A 25,128-nucleotide genomic window follows, 5' to 3' on the forward strand; every position below is an offset into this window, starting at 1 on the left:
TCATTTAAAGCATGCAAGAGCCGTACGGTTCATATAATGCAAGCGTGCATATCTTTAATGCTGACTCTAGTGACAGACAACACCACAGGAAACAGTCTGCAGTGTTTTACTGTGGTCTGTTCTGCTTCGGTTAGAAAATATCTGTTTTTAGTTCAAAATTCTCACCTTCCTTATTTAGTCAATGAGAGAGAAACTGTAAAACTAAAGTTCTAGAAAACAGAACATGAACATTAATGCAGCAATACACAATATAAACACTATAATCTCAAAATAAATGCTGAAAAGAAATAATACACAAATGTATCTGTTACTCCTGAATAATGTATTCTCGTATTGTATATCTCGATTATTCATATCTTAAATGTTGAAATGTTTGGGGATATTTATCATGTATAAATGAAAGTACTGTTGTGCTTTAAATGCTAATTTCTGAATATAAAGATTTTTAATTATGACGTTTTTAACAGGTCAAAACAATATATTTAAACAATGAAAATGAGTAATCGTGTTCACAAACAATGAATGCACTCATTAAAAACTGATTAAAAACTTGCTTGAATGTGTTAAATAATCAATATTTCTGAATCGATTTCACACTCCGGCTTTGACTATTTCTGAGTTCTGCCATTTCTGAATAAAAGAGGAAGTTGTATTAGATATAACATCAGTAAAGACGATTGTTATTTTCAGACACTCTGCTCCGTCTATCCAGTCCAACATCATCGGTGTAACAGAAGAGGGCTCATTCTTCAAGTGTTTTTCAACAGTATTTTCTGGTAAGTCATTTTATATGTCTGTACTGTCAGACCTGCATTAACTTCTGCACATTTAATATAGTCACACGTTTAAATTCCTCCACAACTTGCAGACAAAAGGAAATAATGAAGCTTTGTCATTTGCGCTTGTAACTTTGTTTTGGAAATCTTTTACCTATTAGTATGTTCACTTGTAAATGTTCTGTATTCTACTCTAAGGTTGACCCGACACACAGTAAAGAATGGAAACAGCTGTGAAGTTCATCCTCATTGGATGTCTGATACAAGGTTGTGTCAGTACTTATTAGTTATTCATCTTTTCAATAAGCTGAATTCATTGTTTGAAAGCAGATACAGACACAAAAGCAGTTTCAGATATTAACTTTTGATCTATTAACATTACTTCTGAATGATCATTCCGGATGTGAACTCAGTAAGCCGTTAGTTCATGTGTTAATTCATGTGTTTGTGTTTTGTGTTTTGTAGATGTTTTATGTGTCTTCAAAATCTCTCTGCCAGCGACGATAGAAGCTCTAGAAGGATCCTGTGTTTTCATACCCTGCACCTTTGATATAAACGAGGATAAACATGTCCTCACTGAGAGTGTAACACGAAAATGGTTAAAACATGGAAGTTCAGATTCTGAAGTGTTTATATCCCAGTCTCCCAACTCAGGAACGCACAAAGGAGAAATATTTGGCAAACCCACAGAGAAAAACTGCACCACCCGCATTGATAATGTCAGAAAGCCTGACAGCGGTGAATATTACTTCAGAATTGAAAGCGAAAATCTGAGTTATAGCTATAAAAATGGCTCCACACACAGCCATCCCGGAGTCAAAATTGATGTTGTAGGTGAGTTTTATATTTTGATCTCTGAATGTAATTAAACAGTATCTAAAGTGCACTGACATCCAACTCATAATTCATTGATGAATCAATTAAAATAATACAGATTTAATTTAACCATCAAAGTTGAGCTCTGAATCATGTTCGGGGACTTTATGAACAGCAAATAAAACAGTTGAAAAAAGTTGTAATGTTCTAATACATTTCTATAGTTTGAATAGACACGTATGAAAAGAATTGAATAATATATACTAGTAATACAATTTTCGGAGTTGGATTTAATTATCCATATATACAGAATATTAATAACAATCATCGTACAAGCAATCTTGTAACAACCTTGTCATATTTGACTCCATCTCTGTTTCAGAGTCTCCATCTAAACCCAAAGTGCAGTTGTATGATGATCAGATGAAGGTCAAAGTTCATCAGGTGGTGATGGAGGACAGTTCTGCGAGTCTGCGCTGCTCTGCTAAAATCTACTGCCCCTTTAATCCACCAACTCTCACATGGAGCTCCTCCTCTAACACCATCCTCATCCTCAATGACCATCAACATCACGACCAAACGAAACTCATCTCTGATCTGAACTTCAAAATAACTCATCTTCATCATGGAGTCACTTTCACCTGCACTATAAAATACCAGCTGAAGAACCAGATAAAAACAGAACAGGCGTCCATACACTACATGTTCAGTGTAAGACAGGAATATTTGCTCTGTACTGATATTCCTGAGATATTCTGGTTTGGTTTTGTTCTCGAGCTCTATTAAACAGTAAACGTTCTAACAATGTGTCAGTGGGATATTTGACCAAAATAAAGTACAGGGATAATTAATTCAGCCCGAAATACTTAATTTGTAAATTTTATTCAAACTACGGTTCTCAGCAGGAATCCGATGGAGTTTGTACTCCGGGTAGGGAAGGAGGTATTGCCCCAAGTGAAGGAGTTCAAGTACCTCAGGGTCTTGTTCACGAGTGAGGGGACAATGGAGCGGGAGGTTGGCCGGAGAATCGGGGCAGCGGTGGCGGTATTGTACTCGCTCTATCGTACCATTGTCACGAAAAGAGAGCTGAGCCGGAAGGCAAAGCTCTCAATCTACCGGTCAATTTTCGTTCCTACCTCACCTATGGTCATGAAGGCTGGGTCATGATGGAAAGAACTAGGTCGCAGTACAAGTGGTCGAAATGGGTTTCCTCAGAAGGGTGGCGGGTTTCTCCCTTAGAGATAGGGTGAGGAGCTCAGTCATCCGTGAGGAGCTCGGAGTAGAGCCGCTGCCCCTTTGTGTCAAAAGAAGTCAGTTGAGGTGGTTTGGGAATCTGTTAAGGTGCCCCCGGGGCACCTCCCTAGGGAGGTGTTTCAGGCACATCCAGCTGGGAGGAGGCCTCGGGGAAGACCCAGGACTAGGTGGAGAGATTACATCTCCACACTGGCCTGGGAACGCCTCAGGGTCCCCCAGTCAGAGCTGGTTAATGTGGCTCGGGATAGGGAAGTTTGGGGCCCCCTGCTGGAGCTTCTGCCCCCTTGACCCGACTTTGGATAAGCGGTTGAAGATGGATGGATGGATGAATGTTTTCTAAATAGTTTTAAGCATTAGGTGTGCTATTTATTTTTGTCAAATCCCCCATTGACATATAATAATGCGCTTTGAGTGTCGCAGTTACACAAAAACAAAGGCCAAAACCTAAACTTACCTAAACTTTAACACTATTTTTCTACTATCTTGCCAGCACTGTCATTTCCTTCAGGAATACAAAGTACAAATCAAATTACTTCAAAATATATTGCAGACTGAATTCGTTTTTCTCCCTCAGATGCCCCTAAAAACACATCAGTGACTGTAAATCCATCTGGTTCTGTGTTGGAGGGCCGTTCAGTGACTCTGACCTGCAACAGTGATGGAAATCCACCAGTGTTCAACTATAGCTGGTACAGAGACACTGAAGAACAACTGGAACAGACTGGACAAATTCTCACCATCAACAAAACCAACCCGACACACAGTGGTCGATACTACTGTAAAGCTCAGAATCAATACGGCACCCAAAACTCGTCTGTACTTCTGGATATTCAGTGTAAGTATGCACGAGGTTAGCTGAACTTTAAGATCTACATCATAGGCACGTTGAATTTAGTGAGATTCTGCAGCTAGTTTCTAAGAATAAGACTGGTCTCACTGCACCATCCTATCTACCTCAGATCTTGTAATATGCTAACAAGTCTGAATTAGTGTCCTTTAGATGCCTCTAGAACAGCATTAGTGACTGTCATATCCCAGATCTGAGATTGATGTGTTGGAGGTGATCGTTCAGTGACTCGTGACCTGCAGCAGTGATGGAATAGTCTACCTTAGCTGTTCAAGTCTATAGCGTCTGTACATGACACTGAAGAACTAAGCTACAGGCATATCTGTTAACTCTTGCATTTCACTCATCAACTTTTACAAACCCTAACCTAGTGTTTATAGTGGTCTGTTACTGTATTGTGCATGCTTTGATTTATACTTCGTCACTTGTACAGCACAGTCAGTCAACTGCTGTGTATATTTAGTGCTTTATAAATAAATAAAAGGCAAGTGAGAATGAAAGATCTAAATGCAGCTTTTAATCAAACAATGAGGTAAACAAAGTAACTCAGAACATAAAGAAACACACACTGGGAACAATGCATAGAACATAACGGAACACATGCAAAGACTGACAAAGAAACCAGGAGAAACAAGGGCTTAAAAAAACAAGGGAAAACAAGGGAACGAGGAACACCTTGGAAACAATCAGAGCACACCAATCATAAAATGTCCTCAAAACTAACACAGGAAACAGGAAAGTGGAACTAATCAACAATAATTTCAATATAAATTCACCCCGAACTACTTAATGTGTAAACTTTATTCAAACTATGGTTCTCAGCAGGAAACCGATGGAGTTTGTACTCCGGGTAGAGAAGGAGGAATTGCCCCAAGTGTAGGAGTTCAAGTACCTCGGGGTCTTGTTCACAAGTGAGGGGACAATGGAGCAGGAGGTTGGCCGGAGAATCGGGGCAGTGGGGGCGGTATTGCACTCGCTTTATCGCACCATTGTCATGAAAAGAGAGCTGAGCCGGAAGGCAAAGCTCTCGATCTATCGGTCAATTTTCGTTCCTACCCTCACCTATGGTCATGAAGGCTGGGCCATGACGGAAAGAACTAGGTTGCGAGTACAAGTGGCCAAAATGGGTTTCCTCAGAAGGGTGGTGGGCTTCTCCCTTAGAGATAGGGTGAGTTCAGTCATCCATGAGGAGCTTGGAGTAGAGACGCTGCTCCTTTGCGTTGAAAAGAGCCAGTTGAGTTGGTTTGGGCATCTGGTAAGGATGCCCCCGGGGCGCCTCCCTAGGGAGGTGTTTCAGGCAAATCCAGCTGGGAGGAGGCCTCGGGGAAGACCCAGGACTAGGTGGAGAGATTACATCTCCACACTGGCCTGGGAACACCTCGGGGTCCCCTAGTCAGAGCTGGTTAATGTGGCTCGGGATAGGGAAGTTTGGGGCCCCCTGCTGGATTTTCTGCCCCCTTGACCCGACTTTGGATAAGCGGTTGAAGATGGATGGATGGATGGATGTTTTCTAAATAGTTTAAAGCATTAGGTGTGCTATTTATTTTTGTCAAATTCCCCATTGACATATAATAATGCACTTTGAGTGTAGCAGTTACACAAAAACAAAGGCCAAAACCTAAACTTACCTAAACTATAACTCTATTTTTCTACTCTCTTGCCAGCACTGTCATTTCCTTCAGGAATACAAAGTACAAATCAAATTAATTCAAATAATATTGCAGACTGAATTAGTTTTTCTCCCTCAGATGCCCCTAAAAGCACATCAGTGACTGTAAATCCATCTGGTTCTGTGTTGGAGGGCCGTTCAGTGACTCTGACCTGCAGCAGTGATGCAAATCCACCAGTGTTCAACTATAGCTGGTACAGAGACACTGAAGAACAACTGGAACAGACTGGACAAAATCTCACCATCAACAAAACCAACCCGTCACACAGTGGTCGATACTACTGTACAGCTCAGAATCAATACGGCACCCAAAACTCATCTGTACTGCTGGATATTCAGTGTAAGTATTCAGAGTTTACTTCACTTTTACTGACATCATGGGCACCTTCGACTCAAGTGAGATCTGAAACTAATTTCTCAGAATAATACTGTCTCACTGCAATATTATACAACCTCAGGTAGTGAATATTCTGACGATCTGAAATATTTTCCTTTAGATGCCCCTAAAAACACATCAGTGACTGTAAATCCATCTGGTTCTGTGTTGGAGGGCCGTTCAGTGACTCTGACCTGTAACAGTGATGGAAATCCACCAGTGTTCAACTATAGCTGGTACAGAGACACTGAAGTACAACTGGAACAGACTGGACAAAATCTCACCATCAACAAAACCAACCCGACACACAGTGGTCGATACTACTGTACAGCTCAGAATCAACACGGCACCCAAAACTCGTCAGTACAGCTGGATATTCAGTGTAAGTATGCAACGAGGCAGGTGAGGATTAAAGATCTAAATGCAGCTTTCAATCAAACAATGAGGTAAACAAAGTAACTCAGAACATAAAGAAACACACAGTGGGAACAATGCATAGAACATAACGGAACACATGCAAAGACTGACAAAGAAACCAGGAGAAACAAGGGCTTAAAAAAACAAGGGAAAACAAGGGAACAAGGAACACCTTGAAAACAATCAAGGCACACCAATTATAAAATGTCCTCAAAACTAACACAGGAAACAGGAACGTGAAACTAAGCAACAATAATTTCAATATAAATTCACCCCGAACTACTTAATGTGTAAACTTTATTCAAACTATGGTTCTCAGCAGGAATCCGATGGAGTTTGTACTCCGGGTAGGGAAGGAGGTATTGCCCCAAGTGAAGGAGTTCAAGTACCTCGGGGTCTTGTTCACGAGTGAGGGGACAATGGAGCAGGAGGTTGGCCGGAGAATCGGGGCAGCATTGCACTCGCTCTATCGTACCATTGTCACGAAAAGAGAGCTGAGCCGGAAGGCAAAGCTCTCGATCTACCGGTCAATTTTCGTTCCTACCCTCTCCTATGGTCATGAAGGCTGGGTCATGACGGAAAGAACTAGGTTGCGAGTAAAAGTGGCCGAAATGGGTTTCCTCAGAAGGGTGGCAGGCTTCTCCCTTAGAGATAAGGTGAGGAGCTCAGTCATCCATGAAGAGCTTGGAGTAGAGACGCTGCCCCTTTGCGTCGAAAATAGCCAGTTGAGTTGGTTTGGGTATCTGGTAAGGATGCCCCCGGGGCGCCTCCCTAGGGAGATGTTTCAGGCACATCCAGCTGGGAGGAGGCCTCGGGGAAGACATTTACATTTTACATTTACATTTATGCATTTGGAAGACGCTTTTATCCAAAGCAACTTACAGAGCCCTTATTACAGGGACTTATTACAGGGACAATCCCCCTGGAGCAACCTGGAGTTAAGTGCCTTGCTCAAGGACACAATGGTGGTGGCTGTGGGGCTCGAACCAGTGTCCTACTGATTGCCAGATTACCAGTTATGTGCTTAGACCACTACACCACCACCACTCTGGAAGACCCAGGACTAGGTGGAGAGATTGCATCTCCACACTGGCCTGGGAACGCCTCAGGGTCCCCCAGTCAGAGCTGGTTAATGTGGCTCGGGATAGGGAAGTTTGGGGCCCCTGCTGGAGCTTCTGCCCCCTTGACCCGACTTTGGATAAGCGGTTGAAGATGGATGGATGGATGAATGGATGAATGTTTTCTAAGTAGTTTTAAGCATTAGGTGTGCTATTTATTTTTGTCAAATCCCCCATTGACATATAATAATGCGCTTTGAGTGTCGCAGTTACACAAAAACAAATGCCAAAACCTAAACTTACCTAAACTTTAACACAATTTTTCTACTCTCTTGCCAGCACTGTCATTTCCTTCTGGAATCCAAAGTACAAATCAAATTACTTCAAATTATATTGCAGACTGAATTCGTTTTTCTCCCTCAGATGCCCCTAAAATCACATCAGTGACTGTAAATCCATCTGGTTCTGTGTTGGAGGGCCGTTCAGTGACTCTGACCTGCAGCAGTGATGGAAATCCACCAGTGTTCAACTATAGCTGGTACAGAGACACTGAAGAACAACTGGAACAGACTGGACAAAATCTCACCATCAACAAAACCAACCTGACACACAGTGGTCGATACTACTGTACAGCTCAGAATCAATACGGCACCCAAAACTCGTCTGTACTGCTGGATATTCAGTGTGAGTATTCAGAGTTTACTTCACTTTTACTCACATCATGGGCACCTTCGACTCAAGTGAGATCTGAAACTAATTTCTCAGAATAATACTGTCTCACTGCAATATAATACAACCTCAGGTAGTGAATATTCTGACGATCTGAATTATTTTCCTTTAGATGCCCCTAAAAACACATCAGTGACTGTAAATCCATCTGGTTCTGTGTTGGAGGGCCGTTCAGTGACTCTGACCTGTAACAGTGATGGAAATCCACCAGTGTTCAACTATAGCTGGTACAGAGACACTGAAGAACAACTGGAACAGACTGGACAAAATCTCACCATCAATAAAACCAACCTGACACACAGTGGTCGATACTACTGTACAGCTCAGAATCAATACGGCTCCAAAAACTCGTCAGTACTGCTGGATATTCAGTGTAAGTATTCAGAGTTTACTTCACTTTTACTCACATCATGGGCACCTTCGACTCAAGTGAGATCTGAAACTAATTTCTCAGAATAATACTGTCTCACTGCAATAAAATACAACCTCAGGTAGTGAATATTCTGACGACCTGAATTATTTTCCATTAGATGCCCCTAAAAACACATCAGTGACTGTAAACCAGTCTTCTTCTATGATGGAGGGCCGTTCAGTGACTCTGACCTGCAGCAGTGATGCAAATCCACCAGTGTTCAAATATAGCTGGTACAGAGACACTGAAGAACAACTGGAACAGACTGGACAAAATCTCACCATCAACAAAACCAACCCGACACACAGTGGTCGATACTACTGTACAGCTCAGAATCAACACGGCACCCAAAACTCGTCAGTACTGCTGGATATTCAGTGTAAGTATGCAACGAGGCAGGTGAGGATTAAAGATCTAAATGCAGCTTTAGATCAAACAATGAGGTAAACAAAGTAACTCAGAACATAAAGAAACACACACTGGGAACAATGCATAGAACATAACGGAACACATGCAAAGACTGACAAAGAAACCAGGGGAAACAAGGGCTTAAAAAAACAAGCGAAAACAAGGGAACGAGGAACACCTTGGAAACAATCAGGGCACACCAATCATAAAATGTCCTACAAAACTAACACAGGAAACAGGAAAGTGGAACTAAACAACAAGAACTTCAATATAAAATGTAGGCACAAACATGGAATTCGTGACAGAGCATGGAGGGCCTGGGCACAGCCAAGGGCCCGGAAGTCCATGTTGGGGTCGACAGACCAATTCGAAGGGACAAGTGACCCCAGTGAAGCCGAAAGAATAATGGACCAGGATGGAGCCATGGAGCCACAGTGGAGCTGATGGGTCAACGATGGGTCGACAGGTCAAGGGCAGGGATTGGGCAAGGTTGCCTGTGAGGTGGCCACAGGGCAGGGACTGGGCCAGGAGGCCTGGGAGGCAGACATAGGGACAGGACTGGGACAGGAGGCCTGGGAGGCAGACACAGGGCTAGGATTGGGTCAGGAGACCTGGGAGGCAGACAGAAGGCCAGAACTGGGTCAGGAGGCCTGGGAGGCAGATCCACTGTAAGAGGAGTCTCTGGGAGAGTGATTGAACGCCTGGAGGAGTCGTCTCAGGGAGAGCAGATGGAACCACAGGAGGAGTCGTCTCTGGGAGAGCAGATGAAACTGCTGGAGTAGTCGTCTCTGGGAGAGTGGACAGAACTGCTGGAGGAGCAGTCTCTGGGAGAGCGGATGGAACCACTGGAAGAAGAGTTTCTGGGAGAGTGGACAGACCCGCTGGAGGAGAAGTCTCTGGGAGAGTGGACGGAGTCATGGAAGATGATGTGGGCAGAGTCATGGAAGACTCGGAGGGTGGAGTCACCATAGTCAGTAGCGCTAGCAGCAACAGGGGAACGGCCTCCCTGGTCATGAGCATGGGCAGTGCCTGGGGAGTATGAACCCTTTTCTTCCTGAACGGCTGTGAGCACAGCTGTGGGAGACTCAGAAGTCAGAGCCGTGGGAGGCTCGATGAAGGACGGCAGAGCCATGGGAGGCTCGAGGGGTGGAGCCATGGTGGCCCCTCCAAAAAAGTTCACTAGGTCAGAGGCGGGCATGAACGCGTACTCTGGGACAGACGAGGCTAGCAACGCTGGCTGTGAGACAGGCGAGGCTAGAAGAACAGGCTCATTGGCCATGGCAGGCATGGTCATTGGCCATAACCTGAGAGGAATAGCCTTCATGGATAAACGCACCGACATCAGTGGGGGATCATCCACCTTGGAAGACAGTGCTGAAATTAGGGAGGTAAGCTCTGTGGCTCGTAGAGAAGGTGGCAGCGTAGTTTTCATGGCTGAGAGAACTGGCAGGGTAGGAGCACTGGGTATATCCTTACATGAAGGGAAAAACTCTTCAAAGTGATGTTGATATATTCCCTCCATGTGAGTTCTTCCATCTCTGGGAGAAAAGTCTACATTGCGGTGGTAATGCAAGCCAATAAAAAATTTTTTTATTTTAAGTGTGGATCACCATAGTTAAATCGGCTCGCAATACCCCAAAAGCGAGCAAAGTAATCCACAAGAGGAAGGTCAGTCCCAAGACAGTTCAAATAAATGTATTAATAATTCATTTAAAATTGCTATCTCAAATTAAGTAATTAATTTAATTTACTTAGGCTTATCACCATGTCCTAACCAGACGTGATGTCGCAACACACGATAAAAGGTATATTTTCAATGTTAATCAGAGTTTTTGTACTAACCAGCTGTGCGATAGTGACAGGGCTTTCTATTTTTGGAATGGTTTCTATTTCTGCAACGTCTCCACAAGCAGTGCAGTCAACAACTGGGTCTAAAATGATTCTTTTTGCAGTATATTAAAGCTTGCATCTCACTAGCAGGTTCAGAATAACAATGGGGGACTTATCGGGATAATATAAATATAACTGTTAACACTTAATTTAGCTTTGGCTCTAATGACTATTGTGATGGTTTTGTTGTAGTTGGTAGTGTTTTTTTGCAAATTCACCATTAAAGGCTTACTTCAGATGTCTACGTTGCTTATCACTACGCGCACCGTATGCGTGATGCAATTTCATCATCAGCACAGTCCACATGGCCCAGATTTTTTCTCGCGATGAGAGTAAGGTGCCTCAGATTGTTCCTGGCAGGGTATTCTGCCTTATAGGCTCCATATTGCTAGGATTACAGTCAGGGCCATAGCTAATGAGGTGAAAGGCGGTAATGATTTTAGGGGCTCACAGGTCCAGGGGGGCACACAACATTTTTAGACCTGTTTTATAATTTTTTGGGATTTTCTCCCCTTTTCTCCCCAATTTGGAATGCCCAATTCCCAATGCGCTCTAAGTCCTTGTGGTGGCATAGTGACTCGCCTCAATCCAGGTGGTGGAGGAAGAATCTCGTTTGCCACCATGCCTGAGACCATCAATCCGCATATCTTAACACGTGGCTTGTTTAGCGCGGAGACATAGCGAATGTGGAGGCTCACTCTATTTTCCGTGGCAACACACCACGTGCCCCACCGAGAGTGAGAACTACATTATAGTGACCATAAGGAGGTTACCCCATGTGACTCTACCCTTCCTAGCAACCAGGCCAATTTGGTTGCAGAGGATACATGGCTGGAGTCACTCAGCACACCCTTGATTCGAACTCACAAATCCAGGGGTGGTAGTCAGCGTCAACACACGCTTAGCTACCCAGGCCCCCCTTTAGACTGTATTTTTTAATGTGAAAGGGGCCCAGATCAATATAGAGTCAGGGGGCCCAGAATGATCTGCTACGGCCCTGATTACAGTATTTAGAACAGTATTTGGGAGAATACAATGTGCTCTATGACGGACACAGTGCCCAGTCATAATTTTCCTCATACCACGTGCCATGACTTGATTTAAATAAAGGTAAAAACCTTACCACTTTAATCACATATACTAGTTAACTTTACTTAAATTGTTAAGTTTACTATTTGTGCGGACCACATTAGGTAATATTAATGACACAAGTTCTTCTCTAGTCCGCTTTACTTGAGTCAAATGAATATGTTCAAAAAGGGAGGTGCCACACAAGGCCTTGTGGCTTGAAGTAGTGTTTTAATTTGGGTCAGCTATGTAAGCCCGTTTATCGGTCCAATGGCGGTCTCCAATAATACGGGTGAAGGTCCCTTATTGAGGGGTTCACAACTGTGAGATCAGAATTTGTAATTGAATGGGTTCTTGATTCCTGTAGATTTACATACAGGAGGTAGTTTGTATGGAGGAGGGCACACACCTTTAAGGGGCACACCACATTTCTCATATTTTATAACTTCTTTTAGCTTTTCATTATGGCTGGGAGAATGAGACCAGTTTACCAGGCCACACTGAGAGACTTTAAATGATACCAAACATGTATAGTTACTTTTTGTACACACTTAACATTCCATAGGATTTAGTGAGCTTTAAGTGAGGAAGAGAAGGGGGAGATGATGAGACTGTAGAAGTGAGGTGTGAGCTGCACTGTGTGCTGCGTCTGCGTCTCGGATGTTGCTGTTACATATGCAAGAGAGATTTCAAATGTTAATTCTCATGAGAGCCTTTTGTTTTCTCGAGGGGTAGTCCAGACTTGCTGGCACCAGCCTTACAGTTTTCCCCGTTTGGCACCATGGGCCACTCACAGGGTTTCCTTTGATGTCACTTCAGTCTTTGTAAGGTGGGCAGCTGTAAGGGGCTGAGAGCAAGTGCCATGTCGGTTGATGTCCGTATGGATCTGATGAGGCATCTGAAGTCGCAACACTGTGTCTGGTTGAGGTTAGCACATGTGTTCAGTTCATGGAGTCCATCAAGGCTTTTGTGGCTTGTTCAGTGGACATGTCATTCCATCATGGAGAAACATCTGCTTCTGGTTGCACCTTCCCTTTAATGATGATCTGACTCTTAGAAGAATTCTCTGCCACCTCCAGTGGTGGTCATCTGGGCAGACCTCAATTAGGAGAAGGAGTTCTCACTGGTAATGCATAAACACCTGAACAGCTTCTTAAATGCCCATGTAAAAATGCCAACAACAATCAATTGGTTTGATTTATATGTAGGTGGAAATGTTGAGATTTGGGTGACAAGTTTGCTTGCAATTAGTAATTAAATCATCAATGTGTGACTGTAGCCATGCACATGTCCCATATATATTACAGTATATAAAAGGGAAGTTGTAAATAGTGACTGTTTTATGGAAACAGGTTTTTAATATCCTATGTGTGAGAGGCAGGCCAGATCTTCAGCGGATTAATATTGTCAGAATATAGGTCATTATTTTGTCCCATGATGTGTAATGATAAAAGTGTGTGCTCTGTATGTTTAGGAGATGGGTGGAACCTGATCTAGAGCAATTGGTGTTGCACAATTTTGGTTCTGATGCTAAACAGGGAGGCCATACAGCTATTTATGTTTTTGTAGAGCTGTTAGGTGTGAATGGCCCATTAGATTTGCTTTCGCACCCATCTCCAGCATGGCCAAATGGTTGTCCTGGCTTGAAGCAGGGGGATCAGAATTCTTTTGCATCTGTCCCTCACGATATTGCAACCTGAAATATGAACAACTACAGAGAGAGAAAACAGTTAATGTTGAACCTTTAATTCATTTGCATTTAGACATGTGGTACTTTATTTTCCTCTGATGGTCAAAGCCAAACTGTTACAGACAGTTTGAGTCTCTCACTGTATGGTTTGTGTCATCAGGGGGAAGAAGCATTACCATTACAATGTCTGAAATGTTATTTCAGAGATCAAATTAGACTGAGCATCTTTGGTGAGATCTGAATTACTGCTGATATTTTAGTGCAGTTTGAAGTGTGTAGCACCTTAAGCTGTTCTTGCAGTTGAGTCTGCACAGTCTGCTGTTGTGAGCAATATAGACTCCAGTTCTGCTGGGGAACTTTCTGAGCTTTATTTAAGTTTTATTGCTCTCAACACAGCTCTGTGGTCAAAGTATCAGTTAATCTCTTCTCGTGGTGTGTTGTCTCACTTAGCATTTTTTAAGGGTGCTATTCACACGTTTGATCATCTATGATCTATGATCTCTGTGGTCTGTCAGGGCTGTGAAATTTCTGCCTGATGTTTAGAATTTTACACACTCATCTTTCATTGTCTAAACAGTAGAATGGCCCCGATCAGATTGAAGTTAAATTGGTGCTTCTCAGCAAGAGATGATTTGGTACATTATCATGTCCCACTGTTTTTACAGCATTGATGCACAGCAAAAATGACCGTATACCCTCCCTCTTGGCACTGATACGAGAACCAATGAAATGTAATCAGGGACGGTAAGGTTGTTCGGTTGGCATTGTCATTACAAATATACATGTCTAGAATACATCTGCAATGCCATGCATAACCTTTCCCCGTCTTTGGCCATGCTTGTTCATTATAATATAATGCATATTATAATGTGATTATAATACAACTATATTATATTAAAATAGTATAATTTAAATTAATTTTATTACTGGTCTTTGGAGGTTTTCTGGAATGAGATATGTGTCATCTCGCTGCTCTTTTGAGAATACATGCCGTTGATTTGGCTCTTGTATCAGATGCATGAGCATGTGCATTGTGTATACAGTAACACGTGCTGCTGTAAACACCCAATGACTGCAGGTACATATTTACATGGGTCAAATTTCTGCTCGAGGTGCAGAGGTTTTGCGATTACAATTTGAAATTGAATGCAATTATCTCATTTTCTTGAGTTAAGATGCCACTAGGTGTATTCTCATGCGACTATATTTGAATATGAAAAGGGGGCCGGGCAGATTCAGAGGCGATGCAAGTTGCAAAGAGTGTTCTTAAGTTTTAAAGGCCTAATGAAGTTCTTCAGTCTTCTTAAAGTTACTGAAGGTTAATACTAATTGTGTAAAATGACTGGTAGTCACATGGATTTTTGTACTCAGTATGGTGTAACTGCAGCTATATGGTAAATAGCACAGTGTGTCATATCAGAGATATCCGACATACTAACACATTCAGCTTGAAACTGATGAACTATTTCAAGAGAAACATGATTACAGTTATTTCTAATTTATACAAGACGAAAAGTCTGGAATGCCCAATGCATTTACAACCTCTAATCTAAGTGTTTATTGTGACACAAGTTCATTGCAGCAAAGAACATAAACAATAGCGACGGTGTTCATTGATTTTATAATTAAAGATTCAGTTGCAAACCTCCCTTGAATACCAGAATAAAACTTTGGATGATGTTTTCTCCAGTTTAAGTCTGATCTCTCGTCATTTGTGTGAACAAAGTGATCAGTAATTTGCAGATCAATAGATTTATTTTCTCGTATCCTGCCGCTATCATTTCCCTGATGTACATATGGTTTTGTCTAATATCTTTGGCCCCACCGGATATTTTCGGTCTCCGGTCTAACAGTGGGTATTCCGACCTGTTCTACAAAATGTGTCTATATGGGGTGCGTCTGTGCTTTCCCTCAACACTTCTAATCCCTTAAAAAAGAATAGATTTACCACAGCAGATGAAGATAGAGAAGATCAAACCTCAGGTCCTGTGTATAGTTGGAACTGAATGTGGCCCTTCAAAAGACATCACTCGCCTGTGGTTGCGAGATCACGTCGGGGTCACCACTTTAGTCACCACTTTGTAAAACTTTTACGCAGGTCTCACGATCACAATTTATAGAAATATTTACCTGGCAACGAAAACTACACACAGCGATCGTGTGGGAAGTCTACCTACAGACTCCTCCAACCTTTTGCCCATTTTCCTTATAAACCCAGATAATTCAATATGCTTACCAAATGGTGGTGTCTGTCATTATAATTACATTTTGGTCCCCTATTGAGGGGTCCACAACTGTGGGATCAGAATTTGTAATTGAACGGGTTCTTGATTCCTGTAGATTTACATACAGGAGGTAGTTTGCATGGAGGATCTGTGGGAGGGCTGCTACTTACTCTGTGGTGGTCAGGTGTCGAAGTCTCTGAAGGAAATGGTAGGGGAAGCTAAAAAAGAAGCCTGGTCTCGTGAACATTGTGACCCTGGCAAAATGTTTTACTAAAATGAAATTGCCTGCTTTATTACACATTTAGCTGCAGTTTCCCCATGAAATGTCCAGCAGGTGGCACCAAAAGTGAGTGAAAAAGGTTTTTCAGGTGAATGTTAGATGGGGGTTTTAATGAGTAAAACATGCCACCCTAACCTAAAACTTTAACCTACTCCTAGCCAATAGTGTAAAATATAAACTAAAATTAGATTCTCAAAACAGACAACCTTACCCTAAACAAAGCCTGAACCTAACCAACCCTGGCTGCATGGTATGACCTGTAAATAAGGAATGTCTTAATGGGGATGCAAGAACTAAAAGCAGTGGAAAGCATCTGGTGTCCAGCTTCAAGGGTGGCATGGAGATGACCCTGACTGCTGCCCCACCACCAGGAGTTATGGGATTAATGGGCCAAAACATCTGTGATGAGTGGCTCCTGTTTGATAACCCTGTAGCTGGATGACTGAATAATTATAACGCCCAGCAAATTTAGACAGCCACATTTAGAAGGCAATCGGTTCAAAGTCAAGTCAACTAATTATATTTTACAGTGTGAGGATAGGTGTGCTATAAACAATCAGACTTAAAAATACTACAATTTTATACTAGAGGTCGATAAAATGGGCAAAAATCCCATAGACTTACATTGAAGGAGGGAATTGAGCCATATGTACAGAAAAGACTATACACAGACATGGGCCAGTAAACAACCTAAGCTAAGCTAAGCAGGGTTGAGCCTGGTCAGTACCTGGATGGGAGACCTCCTGGGTAAAACTAAGATTGCTTCTGGAAGAGGTATTATGCAGGCCAGCAGGGGGTGCTCATCTGGCAGTCTGTGTGGGTCCCAATGCCCCAGTACATTGACACGGCCATTACACTGTAAAAAGCCATCGTCCTTCGGATGACACGTTAAACTGAGGTCCTGATGCTCTGCGGTCAATAAAAATCCCAGGGCACATCTCATAAAGAGTAGAGGTGTAACACTGGTGTCCTGACCAAATTCCCCAATTGGGGAATTTCTTCTCAATCATTGCTTGCTAATAATCCCCATCCACTATGGCTGCTGCATCATCCATTTGGATGCTGCAAACTGGTGGTGGTTGAGGAGAGTCCCCTGTTCACTGTATGAAGCGCTTGAGTATTGTGTTTCAGAAATGTGCTATATAAATGTAATATTCATTCAACCCTCAGAATATCACATTGTTGGAATAATCATCTCTTTCCTGCAAGTTCACATTTATATGTATTTGTATTTGAATGAAAACGTTTATACAAAAGTAACTTAAAAATGAGGAAAACCACAAAAAAAAGTGATTCCTCCAAGGGAAACAGAAGAGCGACATGAGTAGTTCCACTTATATATATATATATATATATTTCCTGTAACAATATTTAATACTTAAAACAAGAAAAATTGACCTAAACAAAACTGAATAAGACATTTAAAGAATCTGAAGTTTGTTTTGATAAAACTTTACAACAAGGTAATTTGCTAACATTACTAAACTAGTTAACAAACTAACAATGAACAATACTTATTAATCTTTCTTAATGTTAATTTCAACATACTGTATACTAAAAAATTTTTTATCTAAAAATGTGTATTTGCTGTCATAAGTTATTGAAATAACATAAACTAATTAACACAATTAATTAATGCAATTAACAATTGTATTTTTTTCTTACATAACCTAGCCTCTCGATGAAATGTAATCTTGTTTTAAAGATATTAAGATATATTTTTTAACTTTTAAAAATACTGATGAAGAAAATGATTTTAATATTTATGCAATTAAAGCAGCAATAAAGTCATCCTAGAGATTAATGTACAATTTTAATACGATAGATGAGTAAATCTGAGAAAAGTAATTTCCTTTATTCAACTACTGTATTAAATCTGCACTCCCAATTTATCTGATAATTGACAACATTTAATATCATGTCATGAATAAAGTTCCTAACTGCAATTTTCTCCAAGGGGACTAACCCAGCAGTTATGGCCTACCAGTAAACTACCACCTAGCAATCACTCAGAACATCCCAGCTACTGCATAGCAATGCACCAAAAATGATCAGGACACCATAGCGACTGCAAAATCAAAGCCTTAGCAACCACTTACAGCACCATAACATTGTGGTGGGGAGTTTTGCTTGGATAGGCAGCACTCACAGTTTCTTTAGAACATGTACAAATTGAGCTCACATTCAGTGTTCCTCTGTTTTGCATCACTTTTCGAATGAAGAAGTTTCGCTATGCTTCACACATTGAAAACTGAAAGAGTGTTGGTGATTTGGTTCTCCTTTTGTGAAGTCTCTTGTAGCAGAATTACATGCTCAAGTTACAGAGCAGTGTTTTGAAATGTCAGACAGCGGTATAAAACCCACGTAAAACCGCAATGAAACCTGTGAGATCACAAGTAGCTATTATCACCAGACTATCTTGATGCAGTTAAATCAAACACTTCAGAGGTGACAAACCTATACAAATGTAACCTTGGTCCTCGCCTTTATTCTGTTGGTCTGCTTTGATTAGTCTTGGCCTTTTCTTCGTGGTCGTTTTGAAAGAATTAAAATGTAATCTTGATGTTGGCATGAACAGGGGCTGGAATATGGAAAGCTTCTCACGTAAACAACTTACAGTTCTTTGGATAAATTATTAGAAGTTTGAATGAAGGTATCTAGTTATTTAGTTTAAGAAACAAGATTTCTTCAAACATTCTTGGGACATCGCTTGTTGATTAACACCACAGAAACACCACAGCGCATGTGGAGCACCCAGTACAGGGACAAGTCAGCACACGTACTGGGCCGGCAGCAAATTTCTCTGCAAACTCACCTGCCACAGGGCTAAGGAGGGGAAAGGCACTATATGTAAGTGGTACACCCAGCCAGATGTCCCGCATCTTACCTGCTCGTACCTGACAACATACGGGACGAGACCACAACTGCTCAGCTCCAAAGAAAAAATCTGAATGAGTGGTTGCAAGCCAGCTCTTTTTATACCTGTATGTCCGGGGGAGTGGTATGCAAATTCCACTCGCTAATTCCCATTGGCCTTTTCTCAGAGGTGTTTGGGGCTCCCAAGGGCGACCCCTAGTGTCACTACATCGACACAACGTCGAGTGAGTGACAGATAGGGAACACCTGGCACACCTACAGACTGAGCAAAATTCTACCGTCCACAAAACTGGCAATACAGCTCACTACCTACAAGTAGAACAAAACTCAAGCAGTGTCATTATATAGTAAATGTTACTTGTTAGTCCTTAAGTCAGAAACTTTACCACAGGTGTAGTGTATATTTTGGCACCCATCTTCATTATTTTTGCAATTGTGTTTGGTGCTCCTAGTGGCACAGAAATTCCACACTTCAGCATTAAAGTCTAGACGATCATCATAACGTTAATTATCATTCTCTCTTTCAGATGCACCTAAAATCTCCTCCTCCTCCTGTAGCCGCAATGACATAATGGTGTGTGTCTGTGAGGTTTGTGGAAATCCGTCTCCTACACTGCAGTGGCATCTGTCTGGACATCCCATCATTAATTCTACGGACACGGCCATCAGTGAAGAGCGAGTAAAGAACACAAGTTTAAGGAGTGTCCTCACCATCCGTCAATTACTCAAAGACTCGCCCTCTCTGCTGTGTGTCAGCACTAATGTTCATGGCACTGCCAGCCATAAGATTCAGCTGCTTCTAACTCCACAGGATAAGCCAGGTGAGTTTCTCTGTCTGATCTATTTCAAGCCACACAAAGCAAGAGCTTTATCTGATTCTCATAGAATTGAAAAATTGTTTCACCTAGATAGAAATTAGATCAAATCAGATTTTTCTTGTGAGAACTCAAGAAAGTAATCTCACATAGTGGGGATTTATAGTCATCCCAGTGACTCAAGTCACCGTTCACCAAAAAGATTTGTTTAGATTCGTTCAGTGAACATTTCTGCAAATTACACCTTCACGCCAATAGGTGGCGACAAATTAGTGTTTTTATGGGTTTTGAATGAGTCATTGAACTAAAAGCACAGAGTCATTCACAATCAAAACTAGTCTAAATTTATTGAAATCTACACGTTTACAAATCTGACTACAAATAACCCACAAATCTTCTATCATTTTGTGATCTGTTGAACATTTAGCAAATTATACCAAAAAGACAACAATAACAGCCGAAAAAGTAAATATGAGTTTCAATAACATCCTTCTGTCATTGTAATCTGCGGTCATATGTCACTTTTAATCATTCCTCTGGTCAATTTATTCTTGACTGATGACTGATTTATTTAATTCGCAAATTCTAGTTTGTTTGCAAATGAGATGTCTCATCTGAACCAAATGGTTCAGTGAAGGGGCATATTAATAAAATTAATAAGTAACCAAAATAAGTAAAATCCCAGATGCATGTATGTTGTGCAACCAAACACCAATAATAACCAGAAAAAATGGGGACTCTTATTTTGAAATTTCTGTTCTTCCAGCTCACACAAATGTGCAAGGGGAATAGATCATGTGCGCTCTTACAATCACACACAATTACCGTGTCTTTGCTCTGTTACAATACTCTATGTATAAAATAATTTTTTTTCCATTTGTGCCCTGCCCCAGTCCCTTTCTTCCCGGAGGTACATGAGGAGCTCACGAAGGAGCTACCTTTTACTGCCCGGACATGATCTCTGAGCTCCTCCACTCTCACTACCCTTGATGGTGGGGCTACTAGGGGGTACTCGGCGATTCCCCGGGTGGATAAGGTGCCCTTAAGGTACCACCACCTGGCGGAGCCGTCCAAGACTCCAAGAACATTTTTGTAGCCTATATAATCTCCAGATGAAGGGATTTGGCCACAGAGGAACACAGATAAACACAGTCACAGTCTCTATCGGCATCCTTTTTTGCAATAACTGATAGATCCAAAATGCAAGTATCAACACAACTATAAAATCGGTCTGTAAAACTGATTTATTGGTCAACCTCTAAAACCTGCTCGGATTTGCCATGATACCAAAGTCTGCAATCAAAATATCTATATGAACTCAAATATCTAGTATCATTTAAATGAAACATAGTTGAGATCCTAAGGGTCCTGAGTTTTGAAAGAACAACCTCTGAGCAGAAAACGTTTCCTTTGTCTGCCTCTTATTTGGATAAATTAATTGATAACACTGCTTCTCATATGTTTCTCTCTAGATTTCCACTATCCCTCACTGCTGGTTGGAGGTGCTATTGGTGCATCAGTGATGGTGATGATTTGGATCATGAGACTTTTCTACAAACGGTGAGTCCATGGCACAAGTAGAATGACATACTGTAACTGTATAAGAATCCATCATAAAAACATGAAACGTCTTTTTTTCCCAGAAGACAGAACTGCAAACCATTAGAGACCAGACAAGAAGATAACATCGGGCTCATTCTGACTCAAAGAGTTAATTAAACACACTTGCATTCACACAATATTAATTCTCTAAGACGTCAGGGGTTTTGCTGTAATAAGGTTCAACTTATTGTACTTTGTTTCTGGTCCTCATTAGGCTGTTGTGCATGACGAAGAAGAGGAGCAGCTTATTTATTCCAATAAAGCCACGATGCCTAATGGTGGAGGGTTCACTCAAGAATCTCTCCATTATTCCTTAATTGACTTCACAAACACCGAACCAGCATCAGGAGAGATCATTGGCCTCTCGTCTCTGACGACTGAATACGCCGTCATCCAACATCATACAGCAGGAGCACCAGAGGGAGAGAACGACATCTCAGCATCTGCGATGGACTCCAAGAAAGATCAAACCACAGGAGACAAGATGGAAAACACCACAGACGTGCCCTCAATGTCATCAGAAGATGCAACGTATGGATATTTCACCCCTCGCTAGGTTGTTTACAGAGATGTTACTACAGGTCAAGAAAACTGGACCAGACTCACTCATCCAAACTTTCAAACTTTTATGGAAAAATTCAACAACATAAATCTAGATGTTATGCTTCTAACTTGAAATCAGTGGCCAGAGATTGTATCTGCAGAAAGAGTCAGAGGTTCAAACCTGAGTTTGGGTAGTGCAAAGCATTTTTCTCAACCAGATCAGCACTTGGAAATTGACTTGACATCAGTGTAACCATTTTATTGATAAGTTCTAGTGTGAACAGCACTGTAAGCTTCTTAAGTTTTACTCTTTCAGACAGAAACATCTCAATGTGGCTAGAAAGGTATTCCAGTACCCCCTTCATAGATACAGCTGTGGCCAAAAGTAGTGGCAGTGACATAAATTTTGTGTTTTGCAAAGCTTGCTGCTTCAGTATTTGTAGATAATTCTTTCACGCGAGTGTATATGTCACACTCAATATATGCAAAGAGTCAATATTTACAGTGTTGACCCTTGTTCTTCATAAACTCTGCAATTCGCTCTGGCATGCTGGATATCAGCTTCTGGGCCAAATCCTGACTGATGGCAATTCATTCTTGCCTTATTAGTGCTCGGCTTGTCCACTCGCCTTTTGAGGATTGACCACAGGTCCTCAATGGGATTAAGATCCGAGGAGTTGCCTGGCCAAGGATCCAAAATTTCAATGTAATGATCTCCGAGCCACTTCATTATCACTCTAGCCTTGTGACATGGTGCTCCATCATGCATGGATCATCACCAAATTGCTCCTGGATTGTTGGGAGAAGTTGCTCTTGCAGGACGTTTTGATACCATTCTTTATTCATGGCAGTGTTTTTGGGCAGAATTGTGAGCGAGCCCACTCCCTGCAATGAAAAGCAACCCCACACATGGATGGTCTCAGGATGCTTCACTGTTGGTACGACACAGGACTCGTGGTAGCGTTCACCTTTTCTTCTCCGGACTATCGATTTTCCAGATGTCCCAAACAGTCGGAAGGGGGCTTCATCAGAGAAAATATTTTTGCACCAGTCTTCTGCTGTCCAGTTGGAGAGAAGTGGGTTCTTTGCTGCCCTTCTTGACACCAGGCCATTGTCCAAAAGTCTTCACTGTGCATGCAGATGCACTCACACCATAACCTGCTGCCAATATTGAGCTCTGCACTGGTGGTGACACGATTCCATAGCTGACTCCTCAGGAGGAGACGGTCCTGGTGCTTGCTGGACACTCTGGGACGTCCTGAAGCCTCCTTCACTGCAGTTGAACCTCTCTCCTTGAAGCTCTTGATGATCCGGTAAATGGTTCTTTCAGGTGCAATATTCTTTGCAGCAATTTACTTGCATGCAAGGCCATTTTGATGCATAGCGATGATGGCTGCACATCTTTCTTTTGAGGTAATCATTGCGAACAAGAACACAATGATTGGAAGCACTTCTTCCCTCCTTTTATAGCAATCAGTCTGCTCTTATAATCCAATCAGAATGATCGAGTGATTTCACCTGACTAGTACTCATTCACACTTTCCCAGGTGCTGCTGATATCATCAGTGAAATTATGTTGGCTGGTCATTTTGTGCCAGCACCAAAAAACTGTGAAATTTGGGTTTTTGTGGTAGTTAATTTTTTCGGCCAATTAAGCTTTTTGCAATTATTTAAAATGCATCTGATCACTCTGCACAATAATCTAGAAACAATGTGAATCAACACCACAACAACTGAAGCAGAAAACTTTGCGAAACACAAAATGTATGTCACTGCCAATACTTTTGGCCACGGCGGTACAATATTATATAAAGTGCTGCCTAGTAGCTTTTGTGTATATTGCTTTTTATAATTGGATTTAGAGGATAATTATGTCTATTAAATAATGTACTTTTCCAAATATCCAAAACTTCAAGAACAGAGACACAAACCTTTAGTAACTTTTGTGGGTTGTGGATGAATTTAAATCTCTAATGTTGATATAAACTTTTGTCTCTGAAATCCTTAAAATATTTTACACAAGTTTGATAATAAATACAGAGCATTTAAGAAATACAAAAGTACACAAGTGCTATCAATAGAGACACAATCTTTGTAGATTAACATCAGTTCAAACCACTTCCTGACTAAGTAACCACATGGATTTACTGCAGTCTGCGTACTGTTCCCTTTTGTTAAATATAGATTGATTTGTGTTCTAGTCTTTGGCGCAGAACGAAAGCCCAAGTGATCTACATTGATATAGAGTCATCATTACACAAAGCCCTGAAGGGTCTTTTAGGTATTAACTGGGGTAGGGATGCCCCGATGTATATTGATAATCATTGGACAGTTATTGACCAAATTACAACCATTTATAATTATTATTTAATTCATTATCAACACACCTTGTAAAAACTCTGGGAATTCAAATGCACAATCCAGAAATAATGATGTAGGGTTAAGCCCAAGGGTTGGCACTCCTAAGAATGTGTAATATTAAATTGGTATTCTTTCTCGTTTTCATATTAATGAGGACAAATGGGCATTACAGACATGACAGCTGGAAACCATCCAAAACTCTTTAACTTATAAAACATTGGTATGGTATCCATTAAGGGTGCATTGATTGCATTCAGATTAAAATCACAATATGCATTGATTAATAAATCTTAAAAGGCTGTGTTTTAAAATATGGTATGCATTTCAGTCCTGCAGTCAGCGCTGTGTGAGCAAATGGCGCCCTCTAGTGGTCTGGACGGCATTATCATTACACCATGATAGAGTTTAAATTTATTTATTTTTTCTTTGGTTAAAACTTACTTTTGAATGATATTGTTTTCATTTCTGTGGAATTGCCCAACGTATGCATAATATTAATTTGTAATGTTCTATCATGTTCAGTACATCCGTGTAAAATGTGAGTTCTGTTGTTTAGAACTGCAAAAACAAAAGTGTAAACATTTTTCAGTCAAGTTATTTTTTTGGTCTTTTTTTTTAATCATTTTATCTTCCATGTATCTTTCATTATGGCTGACTCGCTTGTAAAATTTCACCTGCCATGTGTTTAACAGATCCAATCTATGTTCAATGGAAATTATTTATTGTTAGAACCAGGGCCGGATTACCGACCGGGCTAACGGGGCCAGTGCCCAGGGGCCCTTGACTGCCCAGGGGTGCCCCGGGCTTTAAGGCTGCACTAGATCAGTTTGGTGACCCTTTCGGGCATGACCAACGAACCGCCCCACCACCACCACAACAACTTATGAGCATGAACAACAAAACCCCACCCAACTCAACAACTTGGAGATAATTGGGCCCAGGGCCTTTGCAAGTCATAATCTGTCCCTGGTTAGATCAATAAAAAAGCTTTTGAACCTTTTCGTACATTTATAAA

The 25,128-nt window shown here is 41.4% G+C and overlaps 2 protein-coding genes across 2 annotated transcripts; both read left to right on the forward strand.

Annotated features, from left to right (window-relative positions):
• The first annotated feature begins 701 nt into the window (after positions 1–701).
• Positions 702–5,979, forward strand: LOC127639146 (sialic acid-binding Ig-like lectin 13). The gene is made up of 6 exons (XM_052121018.1): positions 702–776; positions 975–1,043; positions 1,242–1,610; positions 1,975–2,303; positions 3,421–3,681; positions 5,860–5,979. Exons 2-5 carry the CDS (start codon positions 998–1,000, stop codon positions 3,442–3,444), a joined length of 768 nt encoding a protein of 255 aa, XP_051976978.1. The 5' UTR covers positions 702–776; positions 975–997; the 3' UTR covers positions 3,445–3,681; positions 5,860–5,979.
• LOC127638825 (B-cell receptor CD22-like) lies at positions 3,505–25,128 on the forward strand. Its single transcript, XM_052120570.1, has 8 exons — positions 3,505–3,535; positions 5,442–5,702; positions 8,055–8,315; positions 8,473–8,733; positions 19,320–19,613; positions 21,080–21,167; positions 21,251–21,317; positions 21,424–25,128. The coding sequence occupies exons 1-8, from the start codon at positions 3,505–3,507 to the stop codon at positions 21,763–21,765; spliced, it is 1,605 nt and encodes a 534-aa protein (XP_051976530.1). The 3' UTR covers positions 21,766–25,128.

Source organism: Xyrauchen texanus, chromosome 47 (genome assembly GCF_025860055.1).
Source record: "Xyrauchen texanus isolate HMW12.3.18 chromosome 47, RBS_HiC_50CHRs, whole genome shotgun sequence".
Classification (NCBI taxonomy): Eukaryota; Metazoa; Chordata; class Actinopteri; order Cypriniformes; family Catostomidae; genus Xyrauchen; species Xyrauchen texanus.

Coding starts and splice junctions, on each gene's coding strand:
- LOC127639146 (XM_052121018.1), top strand. CDS start 998: ATGGAAACAGCTGTGAAGTTCATCCTCATTGGATGTCTGATACAAG. Junction 1,044..1,241: donor CATTGGATGTCTGATACAAG/GTTGTGTCAGTA, acceptor TGTGTTTTGTAG/ATGTTTTATGTGTCTTCAAA. Junction 1,611..1,974: donor AGTCAAAATTGATGTTGTAG/GTGAGTTTTATA, acceptor TCTCTGTTTCAG/AGTCTCCATCTAAACCCAAA.
- LOC127638825 (XM_052120570.1), top strand. CDS start 3,505: ATGGAAATCCACCAGTGTTCAACTATAGCTG. Junction 5,703..8,054: donor TGTACTGCTGGATATTCAGT/GTAAGTATTCAG, acceptor ATTTTCCTTTAG/ATGCCCCTAAAAACACATCA. Junction 8,734..19,319: donor AGTACTGCTGGATATTCAGT/GTAAGTATGCAA, acceptor TCTCTCTTTCAG/ATGCACCTAAAATCTCCTCC.